At 38.1% G+C, this 18,362-nt stretch overlaps 1 protein-coding gene across 2 annotated transcripts in view; it reads left to right on the top strand.

Moving 5' to 3' along the window:
• Nucleotides 1–18,362, top strand: part of PLS3 (plastin 3) — an 89,809-nt gene that overhangs the window by 33,617 nt on the left and 37,830 nt on the right. Inside the window, exons 1-2 of one of the 2 annotated variants that reach the window (XM_060086371.1) lie at nucleotides 1,351–1,452; nucleotides 12,112–12,192. In XM_060086371.1, coding sequence (XP_059942354.1) covers nucleotides 12,120–12,192 — 73 coding nt within the window. In that variant the 5' untranslated portion in view covers nucleotides 1,351–1,452; nucleotides 12,112–12,119. Of the gene's footprint in view, nucleotides 1–1,350; nucleotides 1,453–12,111; nucleotides 12,193–18,362 lie in introns of those variants that run through there. The other variant, XM_060086370.1, reaches the window with a different exon arrangement.

Raw genomic sequence — 18,362 nt, 5'->3', positions numbered from 1 at the left:
GTATGTTCTACATGTTGAATGTTGCTTTCATCACAGAAGTCTGCTCTCCATACTGACTATAACGAACAATTTTTAATAATGCTGAGGTGCTGGAATAATAAACAGTAAAATCCTTCACCACTTCTTCTGTCTGCTTTTACCTTTCCTAAACTTTCAGGACTAGAAACCTGTGACGCAGGTGAGACCAGTTAGAGTTTGACTCACTTGTGACTTTCAGAGCAACAGATCATTAAATTGAGAAAGAGGCATATAACCTCTTAAATTATTACAGCTGCTCCTCTACCAAGATTCCATTAAAGTTTTCTAAAAGTGAGCAAACAAAACTCCAAGCCGCTTGCCCCTGGAGAAAAATCAGCTGTAAGGTAAAAAACTAATCACTAAAAAAACTAGGAGTACCACAGTGATGGCTTATGTATGAAAAAAGAAATCCTAAACTGAAAATCAAATCGTCACATTGATACTTGAGTGTTTGCTTACATTTGTACTAAGTTATTAGCACTGATACAATGGGAATGGTTGTTTACAGTAGTTAGCATGTAAGTGGCTGAAATTAAGGGATATTAAATACAGGGAAGCAGAAACATGTCATATATAGGAATGAATGTGCCATAAGAGAAGGTCAGCATTCATGTCCTTTTTAAAAAGTATGGCCTGTTTTATTATCAGTACTCACTTAACACCAGTATTTTGAAGAAAGAACTTTTAGAACTCTATAATATATAGTATCTGCTGAATCCGTTGCCAATATTCTATATATTTTACACAGTTACAGTTTTGGTGATTTCAGTTCAAGGATTAAGTGAATCCCTCCTTTAAGTAATAAGAACGAATTAGCTGAAAGGAACTGCATTTTCTGGCAACCGTTCATATTTCTCAGTATCATGGTCACATTTGTTAGGAGGTTTTGTTTTGTTTTTTGGCTGTGCCATGCAGCATGCGGGATCTTAGTTCCCTGATTAGGGATCGAACCGGTGCCCCCTGCAGTGGAAGCACAGAGTCCTAACCACTGGACTGCCAGGGAATTCCTGGTTAGGAGTTTTTAAATTATCTTCCATAGGGTATAATAGGCATGAGCCTTCTTTCCACAGAGCAATATGTAGCCTCTTTGTTTTTATTTTTACGGTAAGAGTAGTTAATTACCTTCTCTCTCACATACTTTTTTTTTTTTAATTTTACATTTGCTGCACAGCTCTGTGTCTTGGGCAAAGTCACTCAACTACCCTAGGCTCTTGTTTCTTCCCTAATATAATTTCAGTAATCGTTGAATATTGGGCATGTTGCAGATTATCACCACCCTCAAAACATTGCAGTCAACTGGAATATTTTTTGAGCCATACCTCTGTACTCAGCATCCAGCAATGGATTATCATTGTGGGAGTATCCGAGAGGAAGATGAAGTTTAGACTCTGTTCTTGAGAAACAAACAATCTTGAAATAAGACTTGCAGAGCAAGTAAGTAGACAAGTATGTGTGTGCTCTTGGTGAAAGAATGGTTGTCTTTGATTGGGGAAGATTATTCTCTTGGACCAAGTTTGAGGATCAGTGTGGAGGAGGCAGATGAACTGAATCTAGTAGGATGATGGATGTCCCAGCCAGACTGTACTCACATCCACTTATGTAACTATAGGAGGAAGTCTATAATTAAACTGCTAAATTTTGTGGCAAGATTGTAAATCCTGTGGGAGTTGAAGAGAAAGATCAGCTGGGGTGTGGAGTCACTGGGAAATGTGGTTTGGGAGAGGATGAGGGTTTGCTGAGACTTGAAGGATGAGTAGGATTTGGATAAGAAGGTAAGAGGAATAAAGAGAAGGGCTTTATAAGTGTGAAAGGTAGATACAGAGACAGGGAGGAAAAGAGGTAGTGGGGGCAGGATAAAAGATGCTGATGTAGGAGTTAATAGGACGGGTATCATTCAGGAGGATGGTTGTGATCAAAAAGCTAATTCTGAGTGTTGTTGAAAGGTTAAACTGGTTAGATGTGACTCGTAGGAACACTAGAGGACCAGGAATACCAGGCAAAGTTTAGACCAGCTGTTTAGGCATAAGAAATTATAGCTTCCTGAAATGGGACTGACATGATCAAAATGGTTGTGGGTACTAGATGTGGACCTTTTTTGATTCAAGATATTTACTGAGAATGCATTGTGTCTCTACGTAAAGCGCTGTGGTGAATACAGAGATGAGTAAGCTGTGTTTCTACTTTAATAAGTTTATAGTCTGTGGGGAGATACATTCATTCACGAAGCCGTGGTTGAGGAAGCTATGCAGTACAGCATAACGATTGAGAATGCTGACTTTGCTGTCGGGTGCAGTTGGGTTTGAGACCTGGCTCTACCTCTGTCTAGCCGTGTGACTTTGGGCAAGTTACTCAACTTCTCTAATCCTGTTTGCTTTTCTGTAAAATGGAAATAAGACTATTACGTGGTTCATAGAGTTTTGCTGAGAAATAACTTACATAATGTATATAAAGCATTTAGCACAGTCCATAGAAACAATTAGTCCTCCAAGAATGTTAGCTGCTATAGTACAAACTTACATTGATATGTTATTATATTAATTATTTATATTACCTACTCTGTAGGCACAGTGAGAGGGGCTGGGAATATGAAGATGAATGGGAAACGGTCCCTACCATCCCATCAAAGAGCTTATGTATAGTAGTATTAAATGCTATCCTTGTGGTGACTGTATTTTCCCATTCAAAAATTGGTACATATGGTCTGACAGTAAGCTATTTAAAATTGGAGCTGTCTGAAAGTTTCCAGCACTGGCTGTAACAGAAGAAAGCGTGCAGTTCTGTGAGAGTCCTGGGAACAGAGAATTTTTCTCTCAGGTGGGGACACTCCAAAGAGACTTTCTCAAAGATGCTTTTGAAAAGTACATAGGAGACAGGTGAAGAGCATTCCACTGGAGAGAAGCACAGAGGAGAAGGAACAGAGGTGGGAAAATACATGGCCTGTTTGGGGAATAGGGTGTGAAGAGAGTGTGATTCCAGGGTGTGCAGTGTGTGTAATGGGAAGAAACATTGGAAAGATAGACAGGTATCAATACAGAAGAGTGTAGGGCTTAGGATGTTGTGCTTAAAAGTTGGGACTTGCTTTCGTAGGAAACATACCTTAGATCTGTTCTTCAGGAAGTTAGCAGCGTAGAGATTACATTGGAGGGAGACAGGACCATACATAGATCAGCTAAAGGGCCTTTGGAAAAGGCCAGACATGAGGTGATAAAGGGATATGATGGAAGAATCCAGAGAGCTTAGTGATTTACTTCAATCTCCCTTTGTTTCTTGTGGCCAAACTTCTCAAATTTGTAAACCTGGAGACTGAGGAAAGTAGGGAAGTTGAAAAGGAGACCTGATTTGACAGGAGAGATATTTGAAAAGGGGAGAAATAATGTGGCAGTAAGTTCAAATGTAGACACTTAGACTCTCCTGAATGGGATTTTCCTCACTGACCTTCCTTCTCCCTTGGCCAGAGGGTCAAGTCCAGATTTTGAGTGTGGCCCTTCTAAATTAGACCCTGACCTTCTGCTCCAGTTGTGTCTTTCTCAAACCCTAGGCACAGTGCTCCAATCACACTGTCTTTCTACAGCTCTAGAATATCATCTTCTCTCTGCCTGGAATGCCTTTACCAGTGATAATCTGTCTGAGGAAGCCCTACTTATGTTTTAAGATAAAGTTCAAAAGTCACCTTCTCTGGAAAACTTTTCCTGAAGCCCACCACTGTCACCCCACCACTCAGTGAATAGGATGATGGCATTAATATTATGTCTTTGTTTTTCCATCTTTCTCCCCGCTGGACAGTAAGGTCTTGGAGAGGAGACTTTGGGTCCTAAATCTCTATATCTGCAGCACCCAACACAGTGCCTGGTACCTATTAAGCCTTCAATTAAGGCTTGAATATAAATGAGTAAGTGGGTGAATATGATAGACATTCAAGTTGAAATCTTCTCAAGTCATTTGGAAACGCGGCACTAGAGCTTGAGTAATCATAGTGAGAGTGGGTGAGCTTTAGCTCAGAGTGTTGCACGCCCATCTGACCTGGAGACTAGTGCTGTTGACTTACCTACTAGTGAGGAGGCAGGGTGGCAGTTTCTGTTGGTACACGTAGGTATGTGAAGGGTGGCTGCTCCAAAGCGCTGCCTGTTTTGGACAGAGGAAGGTGACAAATACACAAATACAAACAATGTATTCTTCCATGTTTTGTCCACCCTCTCTTCTTCATGATTCGAGCTTACCAGCTTAAGTGTGTGTGGCCAAATCTCTGATTTTAAGTCATCAGCCTCACTTTACCAATTCTGTTTACCTGGCATACAAGTGGCTGGATAATGTCTATGGTGAATATGCCCTGCTTTTATCTTTTAGTTCCTCTCAACTTCAAGAAAAAAATATAAAATTCGTAATCAACCCTTGATTATCTATGGTTAAGTTTCCCATTGTGTTCCCTGCTTCCTGACCAGCGTGGTTCTGAATGACACAGATTAGTAAATAGATTATTTAGTCAGCAGCATTCCTAAAGTGAATCGCCTTAGGGGATGAAAACAGGCACCCCACCCCTTTCCTCATCTCCATCAAATACCTTTCAGAATTTGAGTAATAGTTTCAGGTAGGTAGTTGTAGGTACACCTTTCTCAGCAAAGATTTGTGTTGAGGGTTTAAGTATAGTTAAAGGAGCCAGTGGAGTGGTTTCATAATTGCTGTATTGTTAGTCAAACTCTGTAATTAGGGATGACTTCATAGGCATAAGATTCCTCTATGGGTGACGCCCTGAATTCAGACCCAGTTGTACACCATATCCTTTTATGACAAAACAAACAAACAAGGTTTTGTTTGCTTTCCTTTCATTCCCTTATTTGAAAATCTGTTTTCCTGTGTCTCAGATGTTTAGGGAGAGGGTTTGCTTTTCTCCTGATGCTTTCCCTTTATAGCGAAGGCAGGCATAGGAGCTAGGGAGGAAACAGAATTGGGGACAGATCAAACTGCTCTGCAGATGAGAGAATTCAGAAAAATGCAGAGGCCCTGGAAGCTTTTACTTTTGATGGTATTTCATTTGGCTAAATTTAAATGGAGGGAAAATATATTTCTTTCTTTCTTTCTTTTTTTTTAAATATCGGCGCCTGCTCTCTCCATGTAAATAAAGTTCACTTTTGTGGGAAGACAGACTGGGGAAAAGGACACATTTCAACATATTTCAAAAGTCAGACTTTCTTTTTACCTACCAATCACATACTGTGAAATTGAGGTTAAACTTTTATTCAGCAATAATATTTACTTTTTACCTCTTCACCTTTTATTTTGCATTGCTTATGAAAAAACTGTGCAAAGTAGGAGGAATGTGACAATATTGACAAGCTGTTAGCTATTTTTTTAAGTGGTCCTGATATAAAGTAAAAATTGTATTTAAAAAAAAAATCTCCTGGCCGTTCTTCAAGTTGTGTTTAGAAACTGGTCTTATGCAGGAGCCAAACTGAGTCATGGGTAAAAAATGGCTGACAGATTTTTGTTAGTCCCATCCTTCTTAAATTACTTCGACTTAAAGGCTTATAATTTTTATATATGAAGGAGATCTATTATACTCTGTAGTCAATAATTATAGGACAAATGACATAACTTTTCATACATTCCATTTAAAAGGTTCTTAGTAGAACTTATGCCTTATATTTATATAGCCTCTCACAATTACTTAGGCATTGATTTGTTCACCGTTTTCTTTCATTAAGGATTTGAAGTTGCTGCATAGTACTTTATAGTTTACAGTGTGCTTTCACATGCCATCTTTAATCTTCACGAGGACCCTAAGGAAGTAGTTATTATCGCTGTTTTCAAAAGAGGAAACTGAGCCTTAGCAGGATTAAATAAACTCGCTCATAGACACACTGCTAGGAAGTAGCAGAGCCGGGGCATTAATTGATGTCTTCTGATTCCACATCTCACAATCTTCCTGTCATAACATACTGCATTCTTGGGTGGGGAACAACAGTTTGCCGCAAGTGTCCAGGATTGAATCAACGTGTCTATATGGCAATAATGATGTCATCATCTATTTTGCTTCCTAAACCCCAGTCTGGGATGTTTTACTTGCTTTGAGAGAAAAAATTCAGTGAATGCCCGATGAAGAGGGATAGAGCTTTCAGTAATTTTAATTTGCAAGTTTTCTAAAAATCTGATGTTCCTGTTCCTGTCTTCCCTAAATTATTTAAATGTGATATTTTCTCCCAAGATAGTATTTAATTGCTTGATTTCCTTAAAGATTCCATCAAGTACCTTTGAGTAGTCTTAAGGACAGACTTCTTTTATTCATAGTGGGAAAAAAAGTCTGCATTAAATAGCTAATTTAAATATTGTGATTTTTGTCAACTGAAGTGTATATTGTGAGCCTTTTAAACTTTATGTTGGATTTCTTAGTTTTAGCTCAGGTGCTTCAGGGTAGCATTTATTTATTTACTTTCAAATAATTGTAAATAAATGAAATTGAATGTATTCAAGTGAGAGACTCCTAAATTAAACTATTTTGTTATCCTGGGTCAAACAAATGTTGTTTTGGGAATATATGTGTATTGCAGTTCTTTTTACTCTTACTCAATTGTGCCTCTTCATGTCTCCTGCAGATGAAAAATCTGAGTTATAGGTGTAAAAGGGGACACTTTAAGCTTTCATTAGGATAATTAGACAGGAATAAGAAATTAGAAAACTTTAAAGTATATTTTGGGGACTTCCCTAGTGGTCCAGTGGTTAAGACTCCACGCTCCCAATGCAGGGGGCTCAGGTTTTATCCCTGGTCGGGGAACTAGAGCCCGCATGCTGCAACTAAGACCCAGTGCAGCCATATAAATAAAGAAAGAAAGAACAGAAAGTATATTTTGGGTTTTTTAAATGCTGCATTGCGTTAATATTTTTTTAAGTAAACAAGTGCCTCGAAATCATTTCTGTGAGATCTATGTATTTCCTAATTTTGCACGAAGAACAAAAGTACTACTTTCTTGGCCTGCCTGAGATGGAATTAATAATCCCTAAGGTCTTCAGAGTCTTTCTCCTTCTCTACCTTTTATTACAACCACTAATTCACTTTATGTCAGATTATAATTATCTACATTTTTTTGTCTTCCCCAGATTGTAGATTCCTTGAGGGCAGGAACTAGGCATATAACAGACGCCTTGGTAAACTGTGTGAGGATAGAGGTGTGTGTTGGGGGAGGTGTATAAAAAGAGGGAAGGGACTTCTACCCTGTTCAGACCTGCTGCTTACAAAGGGGAGAAGTGGGAAGGAAAGATTGAGTCAGAACCCACTGTTCAGCAGGGATAAAGGGTGCGGTGGGGTGGCGGGGGGGCGGTATATCCAGAACCATCTTTGTCTAATTTTCTCTTTTATAGAAGTGATATAGTAGTATGAGACTAAAATCGTCTTAAAAAAAAAAAAGACTAACTACTTTACATTATTATTGACTCACGAATTGCCCAAACTAGAAAGGACCTTTAGAAGTAAAGGAGAGGGGCTTCCCTGGTGGCGCAGTGGTTAAGAATCTGCCTTCTGGGCTTCCCTGGTGGCGCAGTGGTTGGGGGTCCGCCTGCCGATGCAGGGGACGCGGGTTCGTGCCCCGGTCCGGGAGGATCCCACATGCCGCGGGGCGGCTGGGCCCGTGAGCCATGGCCGCTGGGCCTGTGCGTCTGGAGCCTGTGCTCCGCAACGGGAAAGGCCACAACAGTGAGAGGCCCGCGTACCGCAAAAAAAAAAAAAAAAAAAAGGAAAAAGAAAAAGAATCTGCCTGCTAATGCAGGAGACATGGGTTCGAGCCCTGGTCTGGGAAGATCCCATATGCCGTGGAGCAACTAAGCCCGTGCGCCACAACTACTGAGCCTGCACTCTAGAGCCTTCGAGCCACAGCTACTGAAGCCCACGAGCCTAGAGCCCATGCTCCGCAACAAGAGAAACCACCGCAATAAGAGAAGTCACCGCAATGAGAAGCCTGTGCACTGCAACAAAGAGTGGCCCCCGATCTCCGCAATGAGAGGAAGTCTGCACACAGCAACGAAGACCCAATGCAGCCAAAAATAAATAAATTTATTTTAAAAAAAAGAAGTAAAGGAGAGGCCACATGTTTTGGATTTTCTGAGACAGTCTCACTTTCAAACTTTCTGTGCCATTGTTCTGTGTGGTATTATTACGGGAGATGGACAATAATTTCGTATTGAAAACATCATTACTTAAAATATACATGAAGAAAATTGGAGTAAATCCTATATAGTATTTTTGTCATGAGAGGTGTTGAACACCATGTTAATAAAATATAGATTTTTGGCCATACCGCGGGGCATGTGAGATCTTAGTTCCCCAACCAGGGATCAAACCTGCAGCCTCTGCCGTGAAAGCGCAGTCTTAACCACTGGACCTCCAGGGAAGTCCCTACAATACTTTTTTTTTTTCTTTTTTTTTTTTTGCGGTACGCGGGCCTCTCACTGTTGTGGCCTCTCCCGTTGCGGAGCACAGGCTCCGGACACGCGGGCTCAGCGGCCATGGCTCACGGCCCCAGCCGCTCCGCGGCATGTGGGATCTTCCCGGACCGGGGCACGAACCTGTGTCCCCTGCATCGGCAGGCGGACTCTCAACTGCTGCGCCACCAGGGAAGCCCCCTACAATACTTTTTAAAAGTACTGTTATTACGTTGCAGCTTAACTTATGCAAAATCACTTTTTACTCTTAATCTTTAAAATATCTGCCTTCATATCCAACTGAAGGTCTTCACCTTATAGATCCCGAGACTGCTCTGAAAGGTGTTTTTACCCAACTTTCTACTAAGAAGTTGTCCCTCTTTAGTGACATTTTAACACCATAGGTAAGAAAAGTTTATGAACAGGCAAGTTCTGTTTTATAAAAGTCTGTTTTTATTTAATTTTTTAAAAATATGAGTCATTATAAATGTGTTACATTATGGTGGAAACTTAGCTAATAGTACCATATGGTCATTTTAAAACTTCCCAGGGATTTGAGAAACCTGAGTTTGAATTCCAGGTCCATGGTCTCTCTGAGCCTGGGTTATCTCTAATAAGAAAAAAGGGAGTAAGAATATTTACCTCAAAAGGCTGTTATGAGGGTTCAGGGAATTAGTAGGAATATGAATTTGTCTAATGTAGGCCTTGACACAAGTTGTTGAAGGGATGAATTTATGAAAATACTATTTTATTGAGTGCCTTACTACCTGCCTGGGACTGTGATAAGTTGTAGAAGTGACAACTATGGGTGTGCAAAAGACAGATGTGGCCCAGCTCTCTCTTGAGCGTCTCTGTACTAAGTATTAGTCATCATGGCAAAAAAGATGAGTTGGCGAGTAATTTTTTAACTTTTAATAAAGATGTCTAAAAGGGGGAATTCCTTGGTGGTCCAGTGGTTAGGGCTCCATGCTTCCACTGCAGGGGGCATGGGTTCAATTCCTGGTCTGGAAACTGAGATCCCACATGCCGCGGTGTGGCCATAAATAAATAAATAAATAAATCCCACAAATACATATGAAAGACTATTCAAAAATTATTTTTGAAATGTCTAAAAGGGATAAATATGAGATCTCAAATTTGCATTTCACATAGTTTGTGAAATTTTACACATAGACTACTTTTTTGAAAAGGCAACACATTTAGAACAGTGAAGCTATTCTGTATGATACTATAATGGTGTCAAAATGCGTAATATGTATTACAATGCCAAGAGTGAGCCTAAGGTAAACTATGGACTTTAGGTGACAATGCTGTATCGAAGAAGGTTCATCAATTGTAACAAATGTACCCCTCTGATGGAAGATGTTCATAATGAGGGAGGTTGTGCGAGTGTGAGGGCAGGGGGTATATGGGAACTGAATTCTCTGTGCTTGTTGCTCAATTTTGCCGTGAACTGTTCTAAAAAGTAAAGGTCTTTAAAAAGATTAAAAAGACAGAAAAAAAACAAAGCCAAAACAAAAAAGGACAACACATAATCATTTTCATTTCCTTCTGTCTAAAAATTGTTAATAGGTTGGTATGTGGGAATTTTCCGTTGTGGTACAGACCTCCTTTCTCTGTTGCAGGGCTCAGTCAAGTTTTTCTGTAAAGGTCCACATCATGTATATTGTACGCCAAGAGGCAAAATAAGAATATTATATTATTAATGTCAAGGGTTTAAATATTATTTCCACAGATTTTTACTGACAAAAGTCAAAATATAAGAAATATTTGAGTACTTTTTTTGGTAATACAACTCTACTGATGAGAAGAATGGAATTTTCCCCCCCCCTGGGGTAACATTTCACTTAATTGAGGTCCAAACATTTGACAGCAAATGTTTATCTGTAAAAACCATACTTAGCTTGGGGACCATACAGAAATAAGCAGTGGTCCAGATTTGCCCCACAGGCCATAGCTTACCAAGCCCTGACTATTGGTTAAGTAGGTAAAATAGGGCCAAATCAGAAAGAGTATAAACTCAAATAATATTAATAAGTTGTATACACAAAGATGTATTGATTAGCCTGCTCTTGTGTGTGTTTCTGTATCAAAGCCAAAAATAATTTGTTTTAGTTGACTCCTCCTTTAATGGGAATGATTGATAGCTGTTTTTATGCTATCTGAAAATCAGTTTTTTCACAGTGAAAGATTTTTAAATGGCTTAATGGAAAAAAATGGTGATATATGGAAATGGTGATATATAAATGGAAAAAAATGGTGATAACTATGTGAGGTGATAGATGTGTTAACTTTTATTGTGATAATCATTTTGCAATATATATGTATATCAAATCATTATGATACACACCTTAAACTTACACAGTATCATATGTCACATATCTCAATAAAGATGGGAAAAATGGAAATAGCCAGTAAGATAGATAGATACGTAAATGCTAAATGAAAAAGTTATTTTTTTAACATTTATTCATTCATTTATTTATTTATTGGCCACGCCACATGGCATTCGGGATATTAGTTCCCCAATCAGGGATCGAACCCGTGCCCCCTGAAGTGGAAGCGTGGAGTCCTAACTACTGGACCGCCAGGGAAGTCCCAAAAAAGTTATATTTTACACGAATCTTTGGTCACATAATTTTGACTTAGTTTTGGCACATATAACCAAGAATTTCTGTCATTGCTCGGTACCTTCCCCTTCCTTACATTCTTTGAACGTAATGTAAGATTTTGTCCTTGAAAGGAAAATTCACAAGTATTTTTTTCCGAATAACTTTTGGTAAATGATAACTTCTCATTTGTTTGTTTTCTTTATTATGGCTGTAGCTAGAAATATGAGGACCTATTCAGATGGTTTTAGTAGTTTGCATTTCTAGAAAGTCTAAATTATCCCTAAAATGAGAGTTGGCAGGAGTGCTTATAACCATCACAAAATTTTTTTGTCTTAAAAAATTTTTTTCTTCCAGTTTCATTGAGATATAATTGACATACAGCACTGTATAAGTTTAAGGTGAACAGCAAAATGATTTGATTTCTATACATCATGAAATAATTATCATAATAAATTTAGTAAACATGCATTATTATCTCACATAGATACAAAATAAAAGAAATAGAAAAAAATTGTTTTCCTTGTGATGAGAACTCTTAGGATTTCCTCTCTTAACAACTTTCATATATAACACACAGCAGTTTTAATTATATTTATCGTGTTGTACATTACATCCCTAGTGCTTATTTATCTTATCGCTGGAAGTTTGTACCTTTTGATCACCTTCATCCAATTCCCCCTCCACTTACCTCTGCCTCTGGTAACTGCAAATCTGATCTCTTTTTCTGTGAGTTTGTTTTTGAAGTTTAATTGACCCACAACACTGTTAGTTCCTGTTACTCAACATAGTGATTCGATATTTCTGTACATTTAAAACTGATCACCATGATAAGTCTAGTTGTCATGTGTCACCACACAAAGATATTACATAGTTATTAACTATGTTCCCCACACTGTACATTTCATACCTGTGACTTATTTATTTTCCAGTTTATAATTGGAAGTTTGTACCTCTTAAGCTCCCTCACATTTCTTTCCTCCCCCTCCCTCCTCCCCTCTGGCAACTACCTGTTTGTTCTCTGTATCTATGACTCTGTTTCTGTTTAAAGTCTTAAACCCTTCTGGTTTCTCTTTAGATCTTTAAATGGATGAGATGGCTACCACTCAGATTTCCAAAGATGAGCTTGATGAACTCAAAGAGGCCTTTGCAAAAGTCGGTAAGTGGTTTTTGTTGAGTAACTATAGCAAAGCAGTCTTTATTTGGTACTAATAAAAGTTATTTCTCTGAAAAATTATATGAATGGTTAATCATGAAACTTAGGGCAAGATAGTTAAAACCAATGGAATAAAGTTTTAGAAGCTACACTTTAAACTGTGTTATTGCTAATTATATCTAGTATCTAATATGGTCAAAGGTTTTTAGTCCAGGATCCCAGTCTTTAACTGGGGGCTGCTGTGGCTCCTGAAACTTTTAGACAAATTTTGTGTTGTTATCGTATTTTGTGTATCATATTTTTCTGAGGAGAGGATTTGGAGCTTTCCCCATATTCTTAAAGGGCCAGGTGACCCCTGAAGATGTTAAGAACCATTAGATGATGTTTTACCTTTCGCTAATCAGCGTGGCTTTCTGCCTTTTTCATGGATCTTATGTGGCTTTGGAGAATGCACACTGTTCGACCTTCTTAAATTGAATTAGCATCAGTATAAGATGGGAAGGATTAGCATGCCACTTGGTTTATCCTTAAACATCACGTAACATGTCTTCGAATTCAGCAGGTATGGAAGCAATTTATAGTATTTACATTCCAAATTTCAGGGCTCAGGTCAAGTCAGTGAAGATAATGAGAAAACAGGGTAAGACCTGATTATTGATGTGTGTGCTCACATGAGTCAACATGTGCTTTGAGAGGGAGACTAATACTATTTGGTATCTTCTTGATTAAAGGGTATGAAGTTCAATCAGAATGATTTGTTATTTAAATCAGAATCTACTCTTTGACCTGTGTTGGGAACCCCATCAGTGAAAAGTGAGGAAATACACATCCCTGTTCCCATACATTTATGAGCAACATTTTCTATGAAGTCATTTAGTAATAACAACATGCCTTGGGAAAAATAATGACTCCCCCAGCCAGCGTGACTATTCATAATCCCATCAGAATTCTAACTAGGAAAAAATAAGTCCTGGATCCAGCACTACTGTATGTGTGTGTGTGTGTGTGTGTGTGTGTGTAAGAAAAAAAGGCAGTCAATTAACTTGCCATAGATATCACTTACTGGAAGAAGTGTACTACTCAGTTTAATATAGATTGATTATGAAAAAACAGCAGGTGAATTCTTGGCTGCAAGACTTTTTAAATCACATTATTCTGTAGAAATTGTTCTTATCATAATTGTTTCCTTCAAACCTTCTGTTTTATTTATATTCATCTTTCAGTGTTTGGGACAGCCTGATTTGTTTTTTTTATGAATAGGATTTTGGGGTGGGGACCTTATTGCTATTGCTTAATCTGCAAGGCCTCACCTCCTCAAATCAATGTTTATTGTTGAATACAAGCCTTGTTCTCATGTGCAGCATCTTGGAAATATTTGTGTGCAATATTTTTTAAAAATTAAAGCTAATTTGAATATGGTTTACCTGATGGCACTGAGATACTTTTACCAGTAAAAGAGCTTAATTGGATACTTTTATCAGTAAAAGAGCTTAATTGCTCTTTTAAAGTTTAATGATATAAAGAGGGTTGACCAGTTATCTCCAAGGAGGAAACAGGGCTAAATTGGACTGAGAGATCAATTAGAGCTTGGACTGCAAGAAAGGGTCATTGTGGAACTACTGTCTTACTTTAAATCATACATCTTGGAGGGTTTAGGGTAGGCAAATACCTTCCCAAAGGCGGGAGATTGAGCCGTGTGTCTTACTGAAGCCCTACCAGGCATGTATTTCTATGATATGTACACTCTTATTACTCTATATGCTGTAAATAGGAATTCTGGAGTCCAAAATTTCTGCCTGTTCCACATATTATTATTTTGTATTCCCCCTCAGTATCTAGCTCACTGTTGCACACATTAGGTTTTCAATACATAAATAGTTAATTGATTGAATTCCAAGGAATTATAGGTAGTCTTTTCATGTACTGGGACTTTGTCATTATCACAAGCGGTCTTTGTTATGAAGATTTTCATCATGGCGGAATTTATTCTGAAGGCTTTGGCCATTACAATGTAACACATAAAATTTGTATTTTTCAACATATTTTTAATATGCTTGTGTATAGTCTGTCTTTTAGAAAAGTGTTTAAAGACCCAGCTGAATCTTTTGATTTTCCTTTAAAATATTTGCAGTTTTTAGTTATTCTTATTTGCAGAGCCCTTAGGCAACTGTCAAAGGTGTTATGGAAATCCTTTTTTTTTTTTTTTTTTTCATTCAGGGAAACTTGATTTTAAAAACAAGCTCTATAACCTATTTTCTTGACAATTCTTTCTTCTGGGGAGGGGAGGGGAGGGAGGACTACTTTGTCTCAGTTCAATTTTGACACAATATGGAAATCATTATATGATTTTTCCCATCTATTAAAAATAATAGCCTTGATTATCTCTTTAGAAATTCAGCAAAATAATAGTGTGTGGAGAAAATCTCTGTAATTACCACTAATCATGGGTTTTGTTCAATCAATTAATAGTGCTTTGAAACTCTCTTTACTAGCAATAAAAATCGAGTATTAAGATTTACAATTCTCCTTTCACTCTCTTTCTGCACCTGCTTAGTGTTAAGTTCCAAGCAGTATATTTTCATTTAATTATTTTCGTTTTCTCAACATTTGTTTCTAGTATTTTCCACTGGGATAGCAGAAGCCTTGGCTCTCATTTTTTTCCTACTTCATAATGTTTCTGTTTTAATTTAAAATGCTGCAATGCTGTATAAGTTCATTCTAAAGAAGAATAAATAAAACTTTTCAGAACACTTAGGAAGTAAATATTTTACCAAGGAGAAAATATCTTTTACACTCTGGGACTTTAATCTTGTTATGGAAGCTAAAGGTCATTTGAATGATGCCTTGTCATAAAGATAAATTCATGTAATGTAGATCTTCTCAGATTGGCTTTAGTCCTGCAAACGCTTTTTTCTCTCCTAAGCAATAGCCGCTCAGGTTTTTTTTCCAAACAGGAATTCAACACTTCTGAAATAAAATAATGGGGTTTCATAAATGACTAGGAAGAGTGTGGGTATATTCCTTTGAGGCTGCCCACCAAACTATGACAAAAATTTTTGGTTATGGTGATTGTAGCTGTACCAGATTTTCTCATCTCAGGAAGTTGAGTTATTTCAAATTACTTGATATTCTCTAGTATATAAAAACCACATCAGGATGATGCCGCAAAAAGCATGGTGGTTTCTTTTAATTTACTTTTAGTATTCAATAAGACAACACCAGTGCATATTTGTTTAATTATGGCTTAAAAAATTAAAACTACAGCCCAACCAAAAAAAAGAAAAAAAAAAAAACCAGTGCTCTTTCACTGTGCCATCTGGTTAATTATCGATGGAATATTAGAAATGAAGGTCTTAGGATAGTCTGAAAACCATGTTTTGACTGTGTGGAAGATAGGAGCACAGATTGGGGGTGTGCGAGAATGCGCTCGTGTGGGTGTGTGTATTTTTTAAGTGGGAAAGTGGCAGCAGGTGGAAAATGATGGCCAAACTGCTGGAAATTTTGAGTTGGAAAACAATTGATAGACAGCATTTTTGATTGCCTGGTCTCAGCCCTCTAACCTTGTCCAGCCTTCAGCTGTAATTGACCTCCACCTTTGGGGATCCACTATTAGGATGAACTCTTTGGTAGCGACCTCTATTCTATCCTTAGCTGGGACTCATTAAACTGCCTCTTATATGTATTCGCTGGAATGAGCTACCTCAAAAGGTATAAGCTGTGAAAGGCAAAACCCGTGTTTAAGCATCTGGAGATGTTTAGCAGCTGCCTTTTCTAAAGTTTTAATGCCTAATGAAAGCTCGACTTTATTGCTTAGATCTGAGGGTGGAATATAATCTAAATTCTTCTGCACAAGTCTTTTGGCTGAGTCTTTTAAATTAATATTTTTTGTGCTTTCACAGGCCATCAGGATTGTGTGTGTGTGTTTAAATCCATTATTGTTAGATATATAGATTCCTTTTGTCATTTTTTTAGTGCAAAACATTTGTGGAATATATTGGTTAAACTAAATGGAACTTTTAAACACAGCTTTTCTGAAAGGATGTGCATCTGCACTTGATTGGTTTTCTTCTTTAAGTCCTAATGAGTACTGTCCGTAGTGGGTTTGTAAAGAGGTTGCATATGTATTGCAGATGAGGACACACATACGTGACCTGTTTATAAAGAAAGACACTAGATTTAACAGATTCAAGGATGAATAAAGCAACACACAGATACACACAAAACCCAGGGGTCAAGGGAAATCCCGTTCTTTCTCACTGTCAGATTTATAAGACAAAGTAGCACCCCAAAAGATGCATTTGAAGTGATAGATTGTACCACATACCACCTGGACATGGGCAGTGTAAAACAGCAGCTAAAATCAAAACTACTTGAATTCTGGCTCAGCTTTCTCCAGACAAGTACTTAAAATAGCTTAAATAACAGGATGCAAGGGGAGGGAAAACATTTCCTTTTAAGGATATGCATTCTTGGTGTGATTCAAACTTCTGCAGGAACATGGCTGTATAATAAGTTTATTTACTTTAAGGTTACTTCGGGGGAGGGTTTTGGGAGAGTTAACTGGCATCTAAAATAATACTTGGTAAGAGAGCATAATGAGGTTTCTTTCAAAACAATGCAGATGTGAACCTACACGTGTCATCATAGAGACAGACAGACAGACAGAGAGGATCTGTTGTTAAAAACATTTGGTTCCTTTCTGATGAATTCAGCAGCCAGTTTGAAAGATACTGAGACCCTGACCTCTCTGGTACAGCACTGGGAGTGTCTTAGTGATTTTTTTTCAAGTATAGCAATCTTTCTTTAAAAATAGAACACTTGATCCATTTCTTGAAGTTCAGCTCTGGACTCTATGTGGGAACTTTGTTCATTGGGTAGGTGGAGTTTCTTCTTTTTCCCTGCAGCCCGTCAGTGTCTGCCCACACTGACCATATTTTCTGAACCGAACAGTTGAGACCTGTGTTTGCAGAAACATTGAGAATGCTGTAGATAATGCAGGCTGTATGATAATATCTACTTTATCGGGTGGTCGAAAATATGATGCTGGAACAGAAGACTCTTCGAAATGCAGAACCTGTTCCACCCCACACCAATCTGTAGTTAACGAGGAAGGGGCAAATGAGCCAGAAAGGGCCTTCAGAATATTGGCAGCTTTAATGAGTAAATAAAGGACTGACATAATGCCAGGAGGTTGTGATTTCCAGTTAAAACTGCTTTCAATCTAGAGCTGTGTTTTGGGGTCCATTTGTTATTACATTCTCATGTTTATGTCAAAACGCAGAATAGGAAAAGTTCACCATCAAACATAGTCTCGAGCTCCTGGTTAATAACGTCACTGAAGAGGGAGAAGCTTTCTAAAATGCCTTTGTGCTGTCCCATATTCTAGCCTTCCAAAGCGCAGCACATTAGATCTCTGATATTGTTTAAGGGTGTGTGTGTGTGTGTGTGTGTGTGTGTGTGTGTTTTGGCTGGGGATTGGAAATAAAATTAGCATAAAACTCTTTTAAAATAATTGCACCCTGTTTTGTCTTTCAAGTACTTTAGCAGCTGGGAGATTTTCCAAAATTAATTGCAAGCTGCCTTTTTAGGCTCCCTCTGCCTTATTGAAATTAAAATTGTTTTCTTCAAAAGGTATGATTTGGGGACTCTAAGAAAACCTTGCAGTAATTTACTAGCACTAACACTAAAATGCCTTTGATCTCGGGAGGTAGTACCAGCCAGATCTGCTGTTAAAATATGGAGAAACAGAGTAGATAAAACTTTAAAATATGTAAAGGTAGATGACACATGGTCAATGATTCTTTTCCCATATCAGGAAGGATACAGGAAAGAGATTCAAAGTGACTCCAAATTTTTATAAGTATTTTGAAGCCACAGTTTCAAGTAAGAGCCACAGATTGTGTCTGATTCTGTATCTTTGGTGTCTAGCACTGTGCCTGCCACAGAGTAGGTACTCAGTTTGCTCTGGAGGTTGTCTCCTGCTATACAAATGCACAGGTATTTCTTAATAAAGTCAAAGCAGGTTTCTACATTTAGAACGAGAGAGAGGTCCTGACCTGACAGCCATCACTGGTAGTCTACTTGGAGACTCCTTGGTGGGTGTGTTCACTTAGAAAACCAAATTACAGATCTGAAGGCTGCTGGGTGGGGACAGAATTAGAACAAAGGGAATG

Source organism: Mesoplodon densirostris, chromosome X, assembly GCF_025265405.1.
Source record: "Mesoplodon densirostris isolate mMesDen1 chromosome X, mMesDen1 primary haplotype, whole genome shotgun sequence".
NCBI lineage: Eukaryota > Metazoa > Chordata > Mammalia > Artiodactyla > Ziphiidae > Mesoplodon > Mesoplodon densirostris.
The sequence above is the reverse complement of the archived record's forward strand: the minus strand, read 5'-3'. Positions and strand labels throughout refer to the sequence as shown.